General features: G+C 43.3%; 1 protein-coding gene across 2 annotated transcripts in view; it reads right to left on the bottom strand.

The window, feature by feature from the left end:
• Positions 1-24,642, bottom strand: part of AIFM3 (AIF family member 3) — a 284,806-nt gene that overhangs the window by 99,177 nt on the left and 160,987 nt on the right. For both annotated transcript variants that reach the window (XM_085633940.1, XM_085633939.1), the window contains 2 exons: positions 9,543-9,629; positions 5,172-5,263 (listed from right to left, as the gene is read on the bottom strand). In XM_085633940.1, coding sequence (XP_085490066.1) covers positions 5,172-5,263; positions 9,543-9,629 — 179 coding nt within the window. The remainder of the gene's footprint in view (positions 1-5,171; positions 5,264-9,542; positions 9,630-24,642) is intronic.

Raw genomic sequence — 24,642 nt, 5'->3', positions numbered from 1 at the left:
CAGTGATTGAGTTGATATAAATAACATCACCAAATGTAGCCTACACAATGCAGTTGTCTTGATTTAGCTTTTTTCTCAACTTTATGGTGTACATGATTGTCGGCATCTGAAATAATGAATACAGTGTGGAACCGGCTTTTGGCAATATCGCCACAACAGGAATCCATTTCTGGTCAGGGGTATCTTTACTGCTTAACCCGTTGAGTGCTCATGACATGCTCAGCTTGTCATGAGTCACAGTGGAGCTGTGCTCATGATGAGCTGAGCTCGTCATTACGGCCGCGACCCGCCCATGCGCAATTAATTTCCCGCCTGTGTGGGAGAATTAATGAGTGGACGGGGTCATGAGCACAGCTCCACTGTGAGTCATGACGAGCTGAGCTCGTCACGAGCACAGCGGCGCCGAGGCCCCCGCACCGCAGGGGAATTACCCCCACAGGGAAGGGGTTAAATGGAGTACAAGGTGATCTAAGGGTCTCATTTTTAAAAGTACAAACGAAGCTGCGCACTGTGCAGTTTGTCATTGAATGGAAAGACAGGAGCCTTTTTATTTCATAATCACTCCAATGTATTTTCTAATTGTAGCTGACAAACCACGCGTTCTGTTTAGAATCAATTAATTTCTGGTCCTCCGAAAATGGCATTGGGACCAATTAGAAGAAAACAAGATAAAGGCAAGCAAGGAGCGTGCGCATCCCTGCTCGCTCCCGGGGCAATACTCCAGGGGAGTGAACTCACGAAAAAAGGTTGGACATGCAGCTACCATTAGCCATTTGTAGGCTACGATTTTCAGAGGACAACCGGAAAAGCCAATCCAGAGCGTGGGATGAGTCAGACCCCACAAAGTAAAGATAACAGATCGCCTATAGCTCAAGCGCTGTTTAGGCTCGACCTAAAAATGGTGTGCATTGCCTAAAACCACAAGCCAGCAAAATTGTGTAAACAGGTGTTTGAGTCATATTGCATCCACACCTATGTTTTATGAACCTGCAGTGGCCCCAGCCTGATGACGTACACGCATGCATGCATATATCTCATGACATGGTGGCCATTTCGATTTTTTTAAAATTTACAATTCCAAGATGGGAGACGTCATAGGAGTGGTAAATTAAAAAACTATATATTCAATGGTGCACAATAGCATGTTTACAGAAAAGAGCAGTATGGGTGGGCAATTGCAGCTGCTGGCCTGTCTGTAATGATTTTTTAAAAGGTCTTTATAAAATATTAGACGAGAATGAACAGGACAGCAACGGAGAGCAGGAAGGTGGGAGGGGCCGGTAAGCATTGCTGATGTGTGGCGATGGCAAGCATGAAGTGGGGGAGAAGAAAAGAAGCAGGTGGTTATGTAAAAAAATAGAGTGGGATGGGGAGAGGTAAGGAAGCAACAGGAAAGTTGGAGAGTGGGAGAGCAACAAGGAGAGCGTGAAGATGAGGGGGTGAAAGGAGAGGCAGCATACAGAGGAGAGGAGAAGAGAGTGTTAAAAGCCAAATAAAAAAGTAGCTCCCTGAATGTGACCAGTGGAAGGACAGACGTCATCCAATCAAAAAGATGGTAAATAACCTATGCTCCAGTAGAGGATAAACAGAAAAAAAGGAAGGAAAGACACTTAGTAAGAAGTAATCAAAGGAGATTGACAAACAAAACAACTAATGATAAGGAATGGGTTTCCCCCAAGACCACTGTAAGTGTTGGTATTGTCCATAATTGGTCTTTCCATAGCAGAGATCTACAGAGGTACATAGGCAGACCTCAAAATGGCTACTGCGAAAGACTTATTGTGTATTAGGACCCCTTCTACCTCTTCTTAGAATCCTTGAGATGAAGAATGGCCTCTTACATGGGCTGCTCAATGAAGACTGAGGAATGAAGAGCCCCTCATACCCTTCCTTGTCTGACACCCTTTGTTCCACTTCCTTCATTCCATTGCATTCAGATTTTACTATGGGTCAGCTGGATCTCTAATAGTCTACTTGCAACAGACCGATGAAGAATCTATATGGATCTTGTTCAAATCTAACACTTGCCACAGTGCCCTGGACCCATCATATGCTATCCAAGTGTTTGTCGTCCAGTAAAAAGATGAGTATAATAACCTAATTATTTGGAATAGGCTTAGTAGTGGACAATTTATCTGGATGGTAACCTGTTCCAACAACATTGATTAAATCCAACCTCTCTAAGACAGAAGAAGTTTTACCTCTGAACTCTTTATGCTATCAATATATGTTTAATGACACTAATTTTGCATGGTGCCCCACAAAAATTAAATACCTTCTCTTTCCACCACAATTAGATATACGTTTAATGCATTAATCACTAAAATTCAATCTCTCCTTCTTACTTGGACCCCCATTTATCTCTCCTGGTGGGGTAGGTTAGATACTATCAAAATGATGATTGTACCCCATGTCCTCTATACATTATCTATGCTGCCTATTCGAATTCCCATTTCATATTTTTCACAAATTAATTCCATCTGTACAACATTTTTATGGAATAAGAAGCACCCACGTATTGCCCTTACAAAACTTAAACGCCCTAAATCTGAAGGTGGAGTACGTTTTCCTGATTTTAAAGCCTATCACTCAGTCTTTTTAATTAAACAATCCTTTGCTTTATCTTTTGACTTTGCTGATACCCCTATACCCAGATGGATTGTTTTTGAACGCTCCTCTTTAAAGGATTTTTCTTATCAGAATGTAATTTATATGTCCAATTGTACTTTCATTTCTAATAACCCTATTTTAAAATATTCCCAAAATGTATTGTATAATACATTCACCAATGGTTTAACTCCATTTCAATGCTTTTTATCCTCTACTATCTGGTATAATAAATGTCTCAAATATAAGGGTAAATCATTCTATTATAAACACTGGAAGGAGAAGGGTATTATTTTTGTGCATCAATTAATTTACCAACACTCTGTTACTCCCTTCCTTGAATTACAAACACGTTTTCATTTACCTGACACCTCTCTTAATGAATACCTCTTAATTTCAGCTGCTTTACAATCACAGTTAGCGTCTTTTGATCTTCCTGATGCCATACCATCTCTTACTCCTCCAACACCTTTATACAGTTTATTTCCAGTGCACAGACCTAAAGCCGCTCTTGTCTATAAACTGCTGTCATTGCATATAACTGAAAGACCTAAATCCCCTATTGAAATTGCCTGGGAAACAGATTTGTCCCTTTCATTCTCTATCTCTGTTTGGGATAAATTATGGTCTACGTTATTTAAAATTTCTGCTGCTGCTCGTATAACCCAATCTTTGTATTTTATTTACAATAGAGCTGTTATTACCCCTGTTTGCATATCCAAGTTTTCCCCTTCCTCGTCTCCACTATGCTGGTCTTGTTCTAAATATACCGGCACTTTGAGACATCTAATTTATGATTGTTCCAATGTCTTGACTTTTTGGAAATCTGTTTGGTCTACTTGCATGAGCATTTTTAAATATAATCTTACATTATCATTCCATAATGTTTTTCTAGGTTCCTCCTCACCTGATGTTGATGACTCCACTTCTATTACTTTATTGTTCGACCTTTTTATTGCATTAGCATTCAAAGTTATTTTATCATCTTGGAAAGACAATTCTAAAATAGCTTCATTGATGTGGTGGAATTTTATTTGTGATGAACATAGGATTGCCAATGTCTCTTCTTCTATTCTTTCTCAAAAAATTAAATCTGATCTCCTCTGGTTACCTTTTCCATCTTATCTTTCTACACATGCTCCTATGCCCTAAATAGCTTTTCTTATTATTATCATATATGGGTTTAGGACATTCTCTATTTATTTATTTATTTATGTATTTATTTATTATTTTCTTTTTGTTAAAGTGGGCAAGTTATAGTTACTTCATTTAACTATAACAGGTGAATTTCAGAGTTTTTTTCAAAATTAAATTGTTAAGTGTTAACTTACATGTTCACATTTTCAAGTATAACGCCACTATAACCTTTCTTTGTTTAGTTAACAGGCAGACAGGCAGGCAGGCAGGCAGGCAGGCAGGCAGGCAGGCAGGCAGACAGACAGACAGACAGACAGACAGACAGACAGACAGACAGACAGACAGACAGACAGACAGACAGACAGACAGACAGACAGACAGACAGACAGATAGATAGATAGATAGATAGATAGATAGATAGATAGATAGATAGATAGATAGATAGATAGATAGATAGATAGATAGATAGATAGATAGATAGATAGATAGATAGATAGATAGATAGATAGATAGATAGATAGATAGATAGATAGATAATACAAGGATGGAAAAAGAGAGGGATAGCTAGGGAAAAAGAGAGTGAGGCTTGAGTAATCTTCACATGGCTGTTTTTTATTTCTCCAGGAATCGCAAGGTTTTCAGTCATTCATAGTATTTTACAGGGAGCAAAGCAAACCAACATAGCTAGGTAGGTGCACCACCCAAGCCTACAGAGTATAAAATGAACTAACTACTGTACATCGCTAGCGCCTCTTTTTTCATCCCCTTGCATTGGTGAGCTACAAACTAAAGCGGATGGGAAGTGCACCTCCCAGGCATTCCGATGCTCCTTCTCTTGTCCTCTTCTCGCATAAATGCTCCCATTTCTCAGGCATCATTGTTGCTCATTTGGGCTCATATCTGAGGAGTCCTGAAGTGCAATGACCAGGCCTCGACCATCTAATATCCGGCACCCCTCAAAGTGGAAGAGTCTGGGTAGCAGTCCAGGATCACACAGTGCCGGAGATTCACACTGCTACAGAATGCAGTGTATTCACATCTCACTCTTTCTCCAAATCACACTCCTCCTCGTTCATCTCTGGTGAACCTCGGGCACTAAAACCTCAATGTGTCATGTGTGTAGTATCTGTGATTTGCAGCTAGGTGTAGGGATTCTCAGGATTTTTAGGATTCTCGAGACAGTACTGAAAAGTTTACAATCAAAATGGCAGACTAGTTGTCAGCGAGAATACCTTTTCAGTTCGCATACATTTTCCACCATCACTTTAACAAATATACATAAAATATTAGCCCAGGGCCCAAATGGAGGCCCTCCTCCCCCAAGTATTGACAGTGGGGTATAACTTCTTGCTTCTAGACTGTTGAACTGTACAATAGCACGTGTATTGGCGCGTGGCAAGGCAAGCCCCTCCTCCTGTAGAGCTTACGTGCTTCCGGTGGCGATCAGCAGCTTGTTGTACTCCATCTTAAAGCCGCTCTTGAATAGGGCCGTCTTGTTCTTTATGTCCAGAGCCGCCACCTGAAATCAACACTGCAAACTGTGAACGCCTGAGCTGCACCAGGTGATAACAATCAAACTAGTTAAATTAGTAGAGGTTTACCCAGTCCTGGCTATGTTAGGTCATGCCAAGGCAAGCCATTTGTAGATTTCTCAAGATCAGTTGTGTTATATTTTGCTATGTCTTTCAAAGAGACACCATCCCTGTCCACTGAAGCAATTTCTGATATGAGAAGTCTGAATACAGATCCCTAATGTGACATCCCATCACTTTACGGCACTTTGTAAAATCAAAGATGCAATCCAGGCAGTAACAAAAAGATGAGTAGGACCTAGTAAGCACTCCAGCCAAAGGACAGCAAAAACTGACTATGCATGGAACCTTCATCCTTGTTCAAGTATATATCCTAAGGTTTGTGAATAAAGATTCTACAAGTATGCTATGTCGCCCATTTATGTTTTCCTAAAAAAGAAACATGAGCAAATTTACAATGAGAGAACAACCAAGAGAAATAAACAAACTTGAAAGGAAGTATACACAAGTCAGTCACACTAAGCAGTAATATTGTGAGAATACAAGATGTTGGGCAAAAGAAAGAATAAAATAAGTTTCCTGCAGGCCAAAAATATGGCTAAGACACCTACAGCATGCTATACATTTTTAAACATCCCAGTGTATGTATTCTACTTTGTCCCATTATTAGACACTCTTCTTTCTCTCTGAGGTACTACAACTACTCCAATCTTTTTTGTGCCCCCAATACTGTCATCTATCACAGTTTTACCATATGCAAATCTTGACACACAATTCAAAATTTTCCCTCTTGGATTGCTAAACGGCTGAATAGGGAAACGTCGTTTACCCCGCATTTTTTACTCCGCATGGCTTTACCCCGCATTTTTTACTCTGCAATAACTTTGACAATGCAGGGCTTTACACCGCAAAACTGTTACAATGCATGATGTCGGCACTGCTGTGCAGATTCCAACCTGCCTTACCACTGACCTTTTCATGGCGGGGACCCCGCCATGAAAAGGTTGGCAGAAAGGCAGGTAAGGGGCCCAAACAGGGCCCTAGGACATTTTTGCCCATTGGTCAAAGTGCATGGAGCACATGTTGAGCCCCCCCTCTGCTTGCACTGTTGTGCATGCACTGTGTGCCATGCACAACATGGTGTATGGTACACAGTGCACCGATGTGCAAGTGGCATATGCTTGAGGCTCTCTATGAGCCGAAGCATGCCCCCGTTGTGGCACCGCCGAAACAACACAGCCAGCAGGGTGTTGGGGTCACCGGGGCTGAAAATGTCCCGGTAGGGGGGGCATGGCACTCTCCCCTTCTTTTTTCACAGTCGGGCCCTGGGGGGTGGCCTGGGAGGGGGGCACGTGCCCCCCTTTCACTTTATATTAAGGGAAGGGCCCAGAAGATGGGGTCTCTGTGGCCAAAATAAGTCCAGGAGGGGGGCTGCGTGCCCCAATCCCCCAATTATATATATATATTAACGCACACCCGGAATATGACCCACCCGGGGGCATATTAAACAAACGGGGTAAACTGCTTGGTTTTTTTCCCGCAGATCCATATGCTTCCCTCCCCATTGAATGAAAAAAATGACCCTGGGGGATGGGGTCCCTAGGCCTAGTAAGACTCTGAAGGGGGGCCTTCCTCTTTAAAATATATATTGCCCTTGGGGAAGGGCTCACCAAGGCCATACTAGATTTGAGAAGGGGGGGCCACACAGTCTCCCTCCCCTTTAAAATAAAAAGGCCCTGGGGGATGGGATCCACAGGGCTAGACCCTGTGGCCAACCCCCCGCCACACAAGGCCAAAAGCTGTGTGCAGTGTGGCGTTGCCTGCCATTGAGAGGTTTGGCCAAAGGCCAGTCCGCAGGCCATGCCCTGCGGCCAACCCCCGGCATACATGACCGAATGCCCCGCACAGTGTAGGGTTGGCTGCATTCATGGGGGTTGGCCGAAGGCGGTGCACAGCGTGAGGTTGGCTGCATGTGGGAGGTTGGTCGCAGGGCCTGACCACATGCCTTGCAGCCAACCCCCACTGCACATGGCTGATACCACTATGTCTAAGAAGGGCTCTAGCATCAGTTTACAAGCCTAGACCCTTACCCTTTCATCCAGATAGATCACAACATTGCTCCTTCAGAACTCAACCAAGTCTGCTACTCAGCTCCATCCATGTAGAACTCGGGCTACTACCTTGCTCTGACAACAGGCCTAATTACCAATCGCTATCCATATACAACTCACATTGTTAAAGAGTCAGTCTCGATATGAGCCCAGTCTGTTATTCACCTTATCTGGATACAAGCACAGCCTGTTAACACCCTCTATCTCCATACAGTCCAGGCTATTACCCAGCTCAATCTGAATATAACCCTGACTGTTACTGACCCCATTCCAGTGCAAAATTCTTATCTACACCATCAGAATGCATTGCTAACCAGATTCATATGGGTATAACAAATGTCAGTTGCCAAGTACATCCAGATACGGTCTAGACTCTAAACTATTTCCCCTGGAAAAAAAACTAGACAACTCCAGAGCTTTCTCTAGAGTCAAGTACAAACAGCTTCCAGGACACATCAGGGTAGAAATGAAGTCAATTACCCAATTCATGCTGAATGCGACCCAGACTGTTACCACGCCTATTTTGTTACGTTTCTTGCCTCTTAGGAGCTCCCTATCATCATGAATTTGTCTTTGATTGGTGGCTCATTGAGGTCTCAGGTCAAATGTGTTGTTATTAATTTTCAATAGATAATGAATTCATGTTTATTAATATGTAACAATGTGCAAATAATATGTATTATGTAATCTGATAGCATGCATCTAGTTTAAATAATCAAGTATTCATTTGAATAGTTGGTGATTAGAAAAGAGGCTTTAACATGAGCTGTCCCTCCTGGTGTCATGAGTTACAAGGTTTATTTTTCTCAAAATAAGCATTTTAGAGAATATAAAAGAGCTGTTTACAACCCTCTCAATATGACCACTTGGGATTTTGAAGCCACTGCCAGAACAACGTGGCAACGCGGCGGCATCAAGGCCATCTTCTCACAACAGCCCTTTAGGGAGAAATAATTTGGACTTGATGACAGACCTCAGACTTGAAAAAGTATATCAAGTTGTTCAAGTCTGCATGTGTGTCGACTTTATTGAAATAGTGAACCCTCATAGTGGCAAACCTTTGATCCTAAAGATTTGGCATATATGGGTCCTTAAAAATGAATCATTTAGTATGTTGTCTGCTTCCATAATATTTACATTCTGTGCTTTCATGTTTGCTACAATAATACTGATTTCTGCATTATTCTTTCTCTATTTATTCTGCATTAAAACGGGCTTAAAATAAAGTCTTAAAATTAATAATGTGTATTTTTGTGTGCGCACTTAGGGAGAAAAGTTGCCGGACCGCACTACAATAAATGAAAATGCATGGCAGTCTCTGACAGGTTTGGTATGTGCCCATAAATGTTTTAACAGGTACGTCTGAGAAAAATGCATGGGTCATAACTGTCCATTCCTTCCACTTAAACTGGGAAATTGTCCCATTATTGCGCTTGCCATCTACATTCACATAATATCAAAATTGCTATCATGCTACATCACAATATGTAACCGCAATTGTTACCGATGTCCACCCAGGCAACTACTGTGCTCCATGAGGATACCAAGTTGAATAAAGTTCAAATTATATTGAGTTCAGATCCAAGGGACATAATAATAAAAAGGTATAGAAAATATTATCCTAAATATTCTCAACAAGGAGACAATACAGACTAACACTGTTTGCACCCAATCTGGTATTCTAAATGAGCTGCTGCATTATTACACAGACCGAAGAAAATATGGTCTATTTTTGGACCGTGAAGCAATCCAACGTCTATTGATCCAAAAGCATTACCAATATTGACCACTGGTTGACCACCTTTCCTTGCATAATGTGGAGCACAGCGGTGGTTAATGCACCCTTGCCATGTTGGTGGTGGCTTCCCTGTGCTTCCAGTGTATGTTTGTGTATTGTGCTGCGGCACCTTTGCTAGTAGCTGGTCTATGGTAGATATATCTATGGTAGATATATATGTATACCCCATTGCAAACTGCAGACAGTAGACTTGTCCGGTGTACTTCCTCAAACCACACAATGGTGAAGCTGGGGCATTTTCTGTGTTAATAAAGCACACATAGAAAACATGCAATCCAAAATGGAAATGTCCATGACTGACCAAAATTGCCATATGTTGACTCGCCCCCCATTTGCATCCCTCCCTCTATTCCTTACCTGTGTCTCTGTGAGCACCTCAATGTCATGGGTATGAAAGAATTCTGTGGAGCGCAAAACGAGCTGGTCCGGCTGGGTGTCCATAGACTGCGGCACCAATAAGAAGACAAGAGGAGAACGTTTAGTATGTGGTCAAACCTCAACCATACCCTCAAGGGTGACATTCTTCAACATGATCCAGAGCACAAACAAGCAATGCCCCTTCTAGAGCGCCACACCAATGAATGGTGTCAACATTCTTCTATGTATGTATGTATGTATGTATGTATGTATGTATGTATGTATGTATGTATGTATGTTTCAATCAAGGCTCCTGATTCAGGAAAAATCCACACGCACTCCCTGGTATGGTGCAGTTCCAATTCAATTTAATAACATCCCAAGCATGGCAAGCAGGTTTACAAAACCCAACGCGTTTCAGTCAACTTTGACCTTGTTCACGGGTAACAGTTATTTTTCACTCTTCTGTTTTTATACTAGTCACATGATGTTACATTTTGCTTAGCCTTATGGTCCTTGTAGTCTAGCGACCATCGTAGGATTGTTATTAACCATTTTATCAGGTGTCAATTCATATATTTTGAACAAATTTGTATCTCCAATAATACCAATCAAATTATAGGTGCATGTACCAATAAAACATTTAGTAATTTAATCGTCATATTGACTAATTTTTATAATTAACTACTACCTTGCTCCATTGCCCTCTAGTGGGCCATGATTGAATATATTCGCACATTTTATCTCTCTGGTGAGTGAGATGCTTTTAAACAATATACCTTAGATTTAAAACACCTGATTTATGTGAAAATCAAATATATAACCATTTTTTCAGTTACTTCAAAGAACGAAAGAAGAAGGAAATTTCAGATGAAAAAAGGGGGGGGGGGGGAAGAGGCACGGAAATCATAATGGGGCATTTTAGACTGTGTCCAGATCATATGTATGTATGTATGTATGTATTCATTATTTTATATAGCAAGAAACTAACCATATAACAGCACAGTACTATAAATGATGGGGCGTTACAACGGGTAGTGCAGTGGAAGTGAAGAAGGGTGCAGCATCATGTGCTAAATGTATAGTAGTGAGGTGAAGGGCTCTGGTTTTAGTCTTTCAATGAGGTTTGGGACAGCAAGCCAACGGCAGGGCAGTCAGTCCCAAGAGGGAGACATTGGAGAGGGTGGGAGTGGAACGTCTTGAGTGGTGCTTCTGCGTGTAGTGGTCATCCAGGGTTCTTACTGCAACCAGTAGAAGCTACACTCGTATTCTGGCATACCATGGGAAATTCCCCACCTCACTTGTCACTACTTGAATGTTTTTGTGTACAGTTGACTGACTGCATATTAACGTGTGCCTTTTTGTGTGTCTCCCAGCTGACACCTGGATTGTGACGTGCAAACTGGATGCAGGGTGCATGCATTGAGTGTTGTACTGAGTGACTGAGAAAAACAGTTGGGGACTTTAGTTTGAAGTACAGACTGCCTGCTTGCAGTGGGACATACATTTAACAACTTACATGAAATGCAACTGCATATCATAATCAAGCTGCACCTTTTTATGTCCCTTCTGTGGCAGCTTCTTCATTGAAGAAAGCCCTTTGTAACAGGTGGGTGGGTATTGTCTAAGATATGTTGCCTTTATCAGTCATATTTTATTATTACCAGGGAAATATACTTGCAGCCCCAGGGATCTGTCATATTAGAACATAGGAATGCTGGGAGCTTCATTGAAGACAATGGAGTTGCTCAAGGCTCTAATAACTGGTATAAGCAAAGAGCTCCAACACTCCAATGCTTGTCTTTCTGTTTCTCTACTTTTAATTTTGAACATTCTACCCTCAGTGGGTGGAAGATTCTAATAGCCTTCTAGCCCTTCTGCTTCAGGCTATATCGGTTGTTAAAGGCCCTGAACCTAAGTTATAGCCATAAGTAAGGGTCTTTAACAATGGCTATAGCCCTTGGCAGCAGGCTGTAAGACATTAATAACATTTAAAAATCTGGGTGCTCCATTGAAGGCAATGGAGTGGTAGAGTAGCAAAAATGGCTGGTACAGGCATTCTGAGCGCCAGCATTCAAATGCTTCTCTTAACATTCTCCCTCCCCGTTTGATTTGGAATATTTCCCACGCTGTATTTTGAATCTTCTTATACCATGATAGCCCTTCTGCCTTAGGGTGTACCTTTTGTTAAATGTCTTCTCTCCTGTTTAGGTTCCCGCCTGCCACTTAGACCTTACCTTGGGGAGAGGGGATGTACCCACCAGTATAGTCCTCAGCAGCGGGCTGTAATGCCATATTAAAACATTGGAACATCGGAGACAATACAGTGGCTCGGGGACAATAATGGCTGGTGTATGCCCTCTGCTCCAACATTCCAATGTATATAATTCAGTTTCTCCCAACTTCTTTTAAGTCGGTGGAATGTTAATACAATTATACCAGGTATGCCTCGGGATAAGCCAGTCATTAAATCTCCTCCTTCCAGCCACGCTCTCCCACTACCTATCCACCCCCACTGCCATTTTACACCCTTAACTGGAGCTTTGACCTGTGTCGGCAGTGGACCTAAGAGAACTGGCAACACTCAGTAGCAGCCAAACATGGTGCATTATAACATAAAAATACTGTACATTCTCTTCAAAACAACGGACTGTCAGACAGCCACTAATTATAGGAAGAGGGCGTCTGCAACAGAGATTCAATCCCTTCATCTGCCTTTTCCTGATTTAAAAAATACAATGTGTTAATTGTTGTAATAGCAACATAGTCCTTATTTCCAGGATTACATTGGCCACAATAACTTGGGCCTGGCATAAAAGGGTAAACATTATAGCCATGAACTCTGGGCTATAATGTTATATTATTGAACGGGGTATGGCTGAATGAATTGTCTGATAAGCGTGGCTATGACCTGAGGTGTACTCATCTCGCCAAAGGGCAAGGTGAATTTGGGAGATAAAGGCTGGGAAACACCTGCTGTGTCTACATAAGAGGATGTCATAGAGAAATGTCCCATGTTTTATATTTGGCACTTTTTCACTGTACCCTCTCCAGTGTCACTCTTCTCAGTGTGGGTCTGGCGTGTGCTAAACCGCACAAAAGTGGGCACCCTTCCTAGTTCACCTCTCAAGTAGGGACTTAGCATAGTACAAAGCAGGGGCTCTGGAATTATATGATTCTGCGGCCTCTGCTTTTTTCGCATAGTTATAGATGTGCAGAATTTGTCACATGATCCATCCTCTACTGCATAATCTGCGGATTTTAACAACAAAAAAAGGTTCTAGCTCAAACAGATCAAAAGTTACTAAAATGTAGTGACGTGGAAGGACCTTTGCAAAGGTTAACTGGTCATCTTTTAGTATCCTATTTCTGTATTTGGTTGTTAAACTGGTATTACTGAGGTGAAATCCTTGCCGAGACAATATTACCATTCGTCAAAATAATGAAGTAATCCTATTGAAATATTTGTTGCATTATGCCGCATAATTTGCCTTTTCTTGCCATATAATTTAGTCAACCCTGTCGCATAATTTGGTGCTCCTCTGTCACATAATTCCAGTGGCCCTGAATATAAGGACATCATTTGTTCCTTTCACAGGTGCAAGTGTCTGTATCCCGAAAGAATCACACACAAAGGCTGGCAGAATGCCAGGCACCAGGAAAGTTATACACAACAGCACTGTCACAGCAGGGCAAGAAATGTAAGGAAACACCACAGCTTTCCATAAAAACCAAGTAACACATACATTCACAGTACACATGCATTCTCTTTCTGTGTCTCACTGTGCTATCGGCTGACACAAACTAATGAGTTAAAATCTGCTCTTCAACTCCAAGGTGGGCAGAGGAAACTCCTTCTTCCTGATGACAGTGTAGCTCCCAGAAGCACTCTGCGCTCACTCTGAGTAGTAGCTCAGTAAGTGGGGAAGCAACAGTTAATCTTGCAGGTGCAGGGTTATTTCCCTAGGTCCCTCTCGAGTACACTTAAGTATCACATTTTGTGGTACTGTGAAATTTGGGACCGCGTGGGAGGCAGGGCCCTACCCCTGTCTATCCCGGTATTAGCGAACCGCGAATGGTCAATGCGGTATGTACAAGTGCTTTATATAACGTTTCATTGATAAATGCACTATGTATACGTTATTATACATTGACTTCGTGGGTTCCATCTTAGAGTGGTGGCCATCTTATGGTTGCCCTCACATAGGCTACATATCATGAAGCAAATACGGGCCTTTAGAGCACAAGTGCCTTCCTTTGACTTCTCTGTGACCTGGGCAGCTTGGCTCCGCTGCCCCAGGTCAGTCCGGTCTCACGAGCTCCCCGTCCTGCGGCCACCTGTGATTAGCATCAGGGTTTGACACACCATAAAGTCTTTTCATCCCACACAAGCCTCCAGCTAATCTCTTTCGCACCTGACTCTTCCTGCTTTATGGCTTGTTTTCCAAACAGGAGATGCTCGTGTTTATTGGGGCCTGTTGATATCTGATGTGGGATCTGAGCCTTGCTGGGTAAATAATTGTGGGCTGGCTTAACTGGAATGTGGGATGGTCATCATGACTCTGCCTTTTTCGTTTGTAATAGATACATGTAGATGACCGTATCGTAAAACAAGGAATGTGTGCCTGAAGCATGATATTTTGTATTTAAGGAGAAGCCCGCTTCTGTAACTTTAAGCAGTCTCCTGAGAACATACACACTATTGTACTTCTAGGATACCTGTAATTGGTCTGCAGCTAATAAATCGATCTTTGACTTCACCCAGAAGACTCTGTGTTTCTGTAGGTCTGAAACAGGAAGAACCCGAAGTCTAAGGGTGTGTTCCCCTGCACCGCTGGGCTTAAAATTCCCAGTACTTCAGTTGGCGCCCAACTCGGGGCGATTTCAGCGGTACCGGTCCAAGCCAGAGGTTCGTGAGGAGCTTCGTGTGGAAATTCTGGAGGAAGGCCGCCACTTCATCGACCCCTGCATGTCGACGTGGTCCGAAAGTCTTTTCTGCGAGGTTCTCCGCGTCTCGACGGCTACGAAGGACTGCTGCCCTGATTAATCGCCCTGTTTTGGACCCTTGATGATTTTGGTAGAGCGAAACAATCGAGAGAGTCTTCTGGTGACGCCATCGATCATCGATATTCAGTTAAGTATAAGTGGAGCGTCTCCCAGTTTGTTTGGTATCCTTCGGGATTTTTGGTATCCTTCGGGATCATTTAGATTTGGAGCTTGCAAGTCCCAAAGCCAGAGGACTCGTGTATTCACGAGACTATCGTAATCGATAATCCTTTGAAGTTTTGAAACTAGACTAGTGAGCGAAGATGCCTGGTGCTAGTGTATTTGGAAGATTGTTTTGTTTGGGTTGTGGAAGGGATTTCCAGTTGGAGGATTCATGTCCGGTTCCTCCAATTGGAACTCCAACTTATGAGCTTTATGTAAAACATGGCGTGGGCCCCATTGCATATAATGAAGTATGGATCCGATACACCAGAAAGGACGGTGTTTTAAAATGGCCCCAAAATGGTAGTTTCGATACAGATATCTTAGATAATTTGGAAGTTAAATTGTTTAAAAAGAAAGCCCGGCCGGCGATGTTTGATTCTTTCCGCCTATGGCGAAAGGAAGCCAAACAGAAGAAAATTAAGCTAGCGAAAAGGAATAAGAGAGAAAGAGGTATGTCAGTGATGCAAGCAGCTGTGCAATTTAAAGATAATGAGGAAGAACAAATGAATGAACAGTAGACAGCGCAAACTAGGGATCGATAAATGTTACCCTTTTTTGTCACCCCTTGTGCAACATGAAGCAAAAGATAAAGAGAAAGAATCCCTAATGTCCCATTTGCTAAGTTCGCCACCCCCGTATGCGCAAAATGCCACAGCACCTCCACAGCTTGTAAATGTACAGCCTCCAGTAAATATGCCGCAAGCCTTCCCACAGCCGCCAGCTCCTCCTCAGCTGGCTCCTATCCCTGCAGTGCAGCCCTCTCAAGGGCCGCCAGTTTTGTTACCTGTTGCCCCCACGCTTCCTGCGACTTTGCCTAGTATGTCAGCTGCCTCCCCTGGCGCTCCTTCTTGCACTACCCCGGTTCCTGTATCTGAATCCGTTTTTCTTCCCTCTGTCTATCCCCCCGTTTTCGCCTCAACTTCTCCTTCAGCACGACAACGACTAGCTAATGTAGTTACTAGTTTAATGTCGCCTCTCTTTGGGTCATCTAGTGTGACTCCTGGTTTACAACGTAAGCAATTGCGTAGTCAGCTGCCTGGTCCTGACGAGAAAGAGGTGTTAGATCATCTGGCACGTAGGTGGATTGGTTTCCCTTCACTCTATGATGTGGAATCAGTTGTTAACGTTTTTCACCAATGGGATGCCCCAACACACAGGTATGTCTTTGACAAAATGTGTGAATTCCTCTGTGAGGAATTGGAGGATAATGGTTCAAACCCAAACCCACAGGAATTGTGTCGAGTGCGATTTGATTTTGGAACAGGTACAATTGTGGGTCCCAATGTAGATAAAGCAGTTGCGACTTTACTGTCCTTCAGAAATGGCGATTGTCAGCAATCCTTGTTCGAACAGGAATTCTCTGTGGGGAAGAAGGTAAAAGCACGCCAATATCCAATGCGTGAGGTTCCCCCAGTTTGGAGACCTGGTGATTTGGCTGCTAACCCACCTGTTCAGCCATATTTTCAGCGTGTTTGGGTACATGTTCCATGGAAGCGTTCTGAGGTGTTAGCACTTAAGCAGACATTGCCTGACCCCCGTAAAAACCCTACAGGTTATTATAAGGAGTTATCACAAACTGCAGAATCGTGTGTAATGAATCTGGCTGACATAGATATGTTGTTTGGGAATGTGGTTCCACAGCCTTTATGGGGATCCATTCGTAATGTAGAACACGCTGCAGAATTGGGTAACACATGGGCTAATATCATTGCTGCAGATGCTGGCCAAGTTGGTGGTGCGAAACCTGACCCTTTGGTAGCAGAACTCCCTGGTAGAATTATTACCTACATGAAAACTATAATGCCGGCGATGCGCGTAAATTGGGATAAACTATCCGCATGTAAGCAGAAGAAAGATGAGACAGTGTCCGATTTCTTTACCAGGTTTGAAGAAACGTTTATCGACCACAGTGGTCAAGACATGAGCACTGAAGGTGGCCAACGGTTATTTGTTGATAAATTTGTTCAGAATCTACTTCCCGAGTTGTGTAAGAAATTAAAAGATTCCGAAAGTTCTTGGGCTGTTTCCTCTTCAGCGCAAATACTGGCTACTGCACAGTATTATGAAAATAGAGATAAAGACGAGAAAGATAGAACAGATAAGAAAACGAAAGAACTGAACAAAGGTCCTCTTGCAGCAGGCTTATCCGCCACGTGGAGGACATAATAATTATAGGCAAACTCAAGACATCTATCAGCAACCCCGACAATTTCAGAATAATCAGTAAATGAATGGGTATTATCAACCATGCATCCCTGTAGGTCCCAATCAATGTTCGTATTGCAGAGAGGAAGGTCATTTTAAGTATAGTTGTCCTAAATTAATGCAGCGTAACAGTAATGCGTATGGCGCAAGAGGTAGAGGTGGTCAACAAGCTCCTAGAGGTAGTGGGGCGTGGAAATGTTCCCAGAACGCGCGTCCTCTTCCGCCTCAAAATACGATAAATAGCTTTGATCAGCAAGCCAATGCTACTGGTAATACAGCTCAGTACTATAATAATGATTATTATGCAGAAGACGACAATGTGGAAGGTAATGATTACTAGGACAGGCATGGAGAGAGAGAGGGAGTTGTTTCAGTGCCAGTGGATCAGAGCGGACCATATGTTAAAGTGACTACAGCGGGTGTAACAGAGCCCTTTCTGCTGGATACTGGTGCTGCAAAGAGTTCAATCATGCATTTAAAACTCCCTGGCGCGCCTTTGTCTGGCAAAATGAATGTTTCAGTAGATTTTTCTGGAGCCCCAGTTAGGAACCCGATTTCTAGTCCTATGCCACTTTCTGTTGGACCTTGTGAGCTAAAAGCACCCCTCATCCTAACGACAGGTTGTGGTGAATGTTTGCTAGGATTGGATTTGCTAAAAAGATTGCATGCGACGCTATACTGTTCTCCCTCAGGAGTACAACTTATATTAGGTAAGAAAGTGATTTCCCCAATGTATTTGTCTAAGAATGCAATGCCACCTGAATTATCATCCCTTCCGGATGTCCTTTGGGCTACTGGTCCCAATGATGTGGGTCTTTTAGAAATACCGCCATATGTGGTCACTTTAAAAGCCAATGTCAGATTGCCACGTATTCCCCAGTACAAGATCTCCAATGAAGGTCAGAAAGCGTTGTTAGCAATTGTCAGCGATTTGGTTAAAAAGGATGTAATTGAAGAAACAAGAGGCAACGTTTGCAATAGTCCTGTTTTACCTGTCTTAAAACGAACGGACCCTTCACAGCCACCTGTTTACAGATTTGTGATTGACCTTAGAGAGGTTAATAAGATTGTTGTGCCACAGTTTCCAGTTATCCCAGATATAACTGCCTTGTTAACTATGATTCCAGCCTCCGCTGCATGGTTTTCAGTGATCGATCTAAAGAATGCTTTCTTTAGCATCCCAATTGCAGAGGAGAGCAGAGACATTTTTGGCTTTAGTTTAGGAGGTCGCAGCTTCCGCTTTAAACGCGCTCCACAGGGCTACTGTGAAAGCCCATCAATATACAGTCATGCTTTAAAAGCTCAGCTTGATGCACTTGTTTTACCTAGTGGCGCTATCCTTATTCAGTATGTTGACGATTTACTAATCGCCGCGGATACTGAAGAGATTTGCAAGAAAGCTACACTGTCTTTGTTGCGTCATTTGTCTGCCTTTCATCACAAAGTGTCCCTCTCAAAGATGCAATATTGTCGACAAGAAGTGACCTACTTAGGTCATCTCTTATCGAAGGAGGGAAGGAAACTGACCCCAGAAAGAATTCAAGCCATTGCACAGTTAAGTGTGCCAAGAACACAGAGAGAAGTGCGTGCTTTCTTGGGCATTACTTCATACTGTAGGCATTGGATTCCAAATTTTTCTTTGCTGGCAAAACCTTTGTTAGCATTAACATGTAAAGACACACCGAATCCTATTCCATGGTATGAAGAGTGTCAGAAAAGTTTTTTGGAATTGCGTGATGCGTTATGTTCAGCTCCTGTGTTGGGTACCCCCGACTACAGCAAGCCTTTTACATTGTATGTTCACGAAAAGAACGGTTGCGCATTATCAGTGTTGACACAGCCTTTTGGCGACAGACCGCGTCCATGCGCATATTTTTCATCAACCTTGGACCCGGTAGCTAGGGCATTGCCAAGTTGTCTGAGAGCTACAGCCACCGCAGCTATGTCTATTCGACAATCTGCTGGACTAGTGATGGATAATACATTGATTGTTATGGTTCCACATGCTGTGGACACATTGTTAAACAGGACCAAGACACAGCACTTAACTAGTGCGCGATTATCAGGATATGAGCTGACACTGTTAGCAAATCATATACACATAAAGAGATGCAACACGTTGAATCCAGCTACATTATTGCCGATTCCAACAGACCTAGATGAGATTGAGCAACATGATTGTCTGTTCAGAACAGAAGAAGAGACGAAAGGGAGAGTAGATCTTAAAGATACTCCCCTGACTGAGTGTGATGGTACCTTATGGGTGAATGGTTCATGCTTTAAGCTTCCGAATGGTGATACAACTGCTGCATATGCTATCACGACTTTGCACACGATTGTGGAAACTGCGCGTGTGCCACATAATTCGGCTCAAGCAGCAGAATTGATTGCCCTTACAAGAGCATGTGTGTTGTCTGAAGGAATGAAAGTGAACATATATACGGATAGCCAGTACGCCTTTGGCGTGACGCATAGTTTTGGGCGATTGTGGAAAGAACGTGGGTTCCTGACTTCGCATGGAGCTAAGATTCAGAATGGCAAGTTGGTAAATGATCTCCTTGAGTCACTGACCCTACCGTTGCAAGTTGCGATTATGAAATGCAGTGCGCACAAGAAAATCACTGATGATGTTGGTCGTGGTAATGCGTTTGCTGATGAAATCGCGAAAGAAACAGCAAAAGATGTGAAAACTCGAATGTATGTTGCAGGCCCTGCAAGATGGGTTGGTGATGTTGGAATGTGTGAAAACACGATAGAGAGTGTGAAGTCCCTTCAAGCTGAAGCCACAGAGAAAGAGTTGAGCAAGTGGAGAGAAAGTACGGGTAAATTGAATGAGAATGGTTGTTGGATTGATCTGTCAGAACATAGGCGATGGTTGTTACCTGATGCATATGTGCTTTCAGTGGTTACTATGGCACATGGAATGGCACATATCAGTATGAAAGGAATCTGTAAGTTGTTGGCTCCAGTATGGCAGAATGCTGCAATTCCCATGTGTGCAGAGAATGTAGTCAAGAATTGTATGGTATGTTTGAAATACAACCCTGGTAGGGGAACCCCAACTCCAGCTGGTCACTTTGCGCCCCCATCATATCCATTCGAAGTTTTGCAGCTAGATTTTATCCACATGGAAAGGTGCAACAACCTGAAATATGTATTGGTTGTTGTCTGCGCTTTTTCAAAATGGATAGAAGCATATCCCCTAAAAGACAACACTGCTTTATCCACAGCCAACGCCCCTGTGAAGGACTTTTTTCCTAGGTTTGGAATGCCGAGAATGGTGTGGAGTGATAATGGGAGTGAATTTGTGGGTCGAGTGATGAAGAATGTGTGTGAGGGATTAGGGATTAAGCAAAAGTTCCACGCTGCAAATCACCCCCAATCAGCTGGATTAGTAGAGCGCTACAATGGCGCTCTAAAACTCAAGCTGGCCAAAATCCAGGAGAGCTCCGGTCTTAAATGGCCTGACGCTCTGCCTCTAGCACTCCTATCCACCAGAATGACTGTGCATTCACGAGTGGGACTCAGTCCATACGAGGTGGTTTTTGGCCGCCCGGCCAATGTATGGGGTGTGCCAAGACCGGCAAAATTCAGCGAAATCGAACATCCAGTACTGCTTGATTACTTGTATGAATTGATGGCTAAATTGCGTGTTTTACACCAACAGGTGCATGATACTCTCCCCCAGGCCTCTGGGTGCTCATCAAGAATTTCCAGCGGAAGAGCAACGATGAGCCCCGTTGGATTGGCCCTCACCTCGTACTTCTGTCTACAAGATCAGCTGTTCGAGTAAAGGGGAAAAAGAATTGGATCCACGGCGCCCACATCAAGAGGATACCTTTGCCTCTACCGTATGACCAGTGGGTCCAGGAGGGTATCGCTGACTCTGAAACAGACACTGTACCTCGTTTTGTACCATTCAGTGATGCACGCGTAAGAGGCACAACTTCAGCACAACAGAGTGACGATATTTTGCAAGAAGCTGTGCCACCGTCAATTCGATTGGACACCACAGAGCCTGAACTCTTCTTTCAAGATCAGACAGTACCTGGCCGTTTCCGCTATAACTTAAGACCAAGGCCTATGGACAAATAAAGATTCCCTTACCTTTTTGTTTTTTGATATTATAGCTCTCCCATCTGAAGGACTTTCTTGATTTTTGTTTTTCGAACCACCATCCGGGTTCAGCCGCAGGGTCGCGGTGCCAAGACTTTGGAGTACAGGCCGAGGACGTTAGGTCAACGGTTCTGGTTGGTCTAGGGCGTTCCCTGGACTGACAGGCGTACTCCTTAGCAGAAGATACTCACCCGCCGCGAGCGGCACGATTAGAGGATGGAGTTTTTCAAGATGGAGAGACTCGCTGAGGAAATGAACTTTAAAGCAAAAATGTGTAAAAAAATGAAGAGCAAACGTTTTGTATTATTATGTCTGTTTATACTATGTAGTATGATAGTGTTTACTGTAGGTTTTGTATTCTTCTCCTCTCAAGAGCCCATTGCACCCACTGTACAGCCTATACCTCAACCTACTGTCTCCTCACACTCTTTTCACCCTCTGCCTGAACACGAACAAGCTAGCCGATCAGAGTTCGTAAACAACTCGTTTATTCAGCTCCTGCACCAGCACCAACTAGTCATGAATACAACCAATTGCTGGGTGTGCGGTTTAATGCCACATACCATTAACAAGGGTATTCCTTATCTAGTGCTGTCGTTTAGTTACAATGGATCGTCATGGGCATTCCAGACCATGTTTCTCTTTGCATTAGACGCCTACTCCCCGCGACAACCGCGTTCCATCAGACCTAGCACAAATAATAAAGCTTTAATGAAAGGAGTTGCCGATATGAGCAGAGATATCGACGCATACTCATCTATTCCCAAGGAGGAATTGAGAGCTTATGTAGGGTGGAATGCGACGGGGTATAGTATTAGTCTGGGTGAAAGGCAGCGAAAAATCTCCTCCCCAATTTGGGTCGTACCCCACATAGGTCGGTTCTGTTTACAAGGTAATGGTCAGAATCCAAGAGCTCAACTGGGGAGAAGTGACTGTACTGAAACGTACACTTTTCCGTCACAGTTTTCCCCTGCGTTTTTGGCTGCCAAGGGTACATATTTTGTCTGCAATGACCGAGCATATACATGGTTGCCCCTGATTTCTCGGGCACATGTTATATTGCAAATCTGCTACCGCCAACATTTACTGCTGCCTCTGACTATCACAAGACCAGAGTTGTGAGAGGCGTGATTAGTAAGGAGGATACTGCCGGTCAGGAAGCGGGAGACTTCTTTTTGGGTTTCCTGCCGTTTTGGGGACCTATGGTTAATAGTAGGAACCTGAGACAACTGACTCGTGTGGTTGAATCCACTGTTAATGTTACGGCTGGTGCCCTTGGTAATTTGACAGCTGAGCTCCAAGCGGATCGCCTCATGACTTTGCAGAACCGCATGGTTCTAGACGTTATACTTGCAGACCGCGGTGGGGTATGTAAGGTTATCCAATCTAGTTGTTGCATTTTCATACCAGATAATGCTCCAACAGTTTATCAAGCCATCTCCAAACTGCATAAAATATCTGAATCCATACACGTGGATAAAGGAGATTGGTCACTGGTGGGGTGGTTCTGGGAACTGATATCTGCCTGGGGTTGGAAAGTTCTGATGGTCATTGGAATGATCTTAGCCATCCTTTTCCTGTTCTGTCTGTGCATACAGTGTGCTCCTGCGATATGTGGCCTCTATGCTACACTATGTGTAAGGAAACCTGTATCGAGGGACGAGCTAAGTAATAGGATGATGCTACAGCAACATCTCCATGACTTCGTGAATATTGACCTAGACTCGGATTGATGTGAGCATAGTTATTGCCTATGTAAGGGCAAAAGGAGGGTCTGTGGTACTGTGAAATTTGGGACCGCGTGGGAGGCAGGGCCCTACCCCTGTCTATCCCGGTATTAGCGAACCGCGAATGGTCAATGCGGTATGTACAAGTGCTTTATATAACGTTTCATTGATAAATGCACTATGTATACGTTATTATACATTGACTTCGTGGGTTCCATCTTAGAGCGGTGGCCATCTTATGGTTGCCCTCACATAGGCTACATATCATGAAGCAAATACGGGCCTTTAGAGCACATGTGCCTTCCTTTGACTTCTCTGTGACCTGGGCAGCTTGGCTCCGCTGCCCCAGGTCAGTCCGGTCTCACGAGCTCCCCGTCCTGCGGCCACCTGTGATTAGCATCAGAGTTTGACACACCATAAAGTCTTTTCATCCCACACAAGCCTCCAGCTAATCTCTTTCGCACCTGACTCTTCCTGCTTTATGGCTTGTTTTCCAAACAGGAGATGCTCGTGTTTATTGGGGCCTGTTGATATCTGATGTGGGATCTGAGCCTTGCTGGGTAAATAATTGTGGGCTGGCTTAACTGGAATTTGGGATGGTCATCATGACTCTGCCTTTTTCGTTTGTAATAGATACATGTAGATGACCGTATCGTAAAACAAGGAATGTGTGCCTGAAGCATGATATTTTGTATTTAAGGAGAAGCCCGCTTCTGTAACTTTAAGCAGTCTCCTGAGAACATACACGCTGTTGTACTTCTAGGATACCTGTAATTGGTCTGCAGCCAATAAATCGATCTTTGACTTCACCCAGAAGACTCTGTGTTTCTGTGGGTCTGAAACAGGAAGAACCCGAAGTCTTAGGGTGTGTTCCCCTGCACCGCTGGGCTTAAAATTCCCAGTACTTCAATTTTGACTATGCTGTCAGGTCGCATACTTTAGGGGCCAGATGCATCATGTATTTTGCTCCTCGCAAACGAGCCAATTAGCAGAATCAGCCCGTTTACCATCGCAAAAAATGCATTTCTGAAGCAGCAATTCCAATTTTGCGATTTAGTAACCTGTTACTGAATTGCAAAATGGGATTGCAATTCGTTATTTGGAAGGGACGTGTTTAGATCATCCCTTCCAAATAGGGAATCCCAACAGTATGCATGAATGTTTTGTGACCGTGAATGCGGTCGCAAACCATTCGCATTTTACCACCTACTTCAAGTAGGTGGTAACCCATTTGCAAATGGAAAGGGGTCCCCTTTAAAAAAAAAAAAAAAAAATGCTTTATTTAAAAGCAATCACAGGCCACCATCCCTGTGATTTTTGCGATTCCTAGGGGGTCGCAAATTATGACCTACCTCATTAATATTCATGAGGCAGGTCATTTGCGATCCCCTAGGAATCCCTAAAAGTCTTAAACACAGTTTCATGCATTCCGTTTTGCCATTTCCTAATTGCGAATCGCAAAGATTCCCAATTAAAAATTGCAAAACAGGGTCTTGATACATCTGGCTCCTAATTCTGTGACTGCAAAGTGGAAGGATTTTGTAAAAGCCACCTAGTTGATAATTCTGCTAAGGTAAGGGGGAGTGGGAAGAGGGAAGGTGTGAAAGGGGGAAGGGGGAAAAAGGGAAAGGTGGAGGGGAAGAGGCAAGAGGGAAGGGGTGAAAGGGGTAAAGGGGAAAAAGGGAAAAGGGGAAAGGAGAAAGGGGGAAAGAGGAAAGGAGAAAGGAAAGGGAAAGGGATACATTTTAATAGGATCAAAACAAATCAAGTCACTTTACTTGGTGATGCGCAAATGATCAATATATTCACTGAAAACCAATTTCCACACATAATCGTTTGTG

This window comes from Triturus cristatus, chromosome 11, assembly GCF_964204655.1.
Source record: "Triturus cristatus chromosome 11, aTriCri1.1, whole genome shotgun sequence".
Lineage (NCBI taxonomy): Eukaryota > Metazoa > Chordata > Amphibia > Caudata > Salamandridae > Triturus > Triturus cristatus.
Note: the sequence above shows the minus strand (reverse complement) of the source record. Positions and strands in the feature narration are given on the sequence as shown.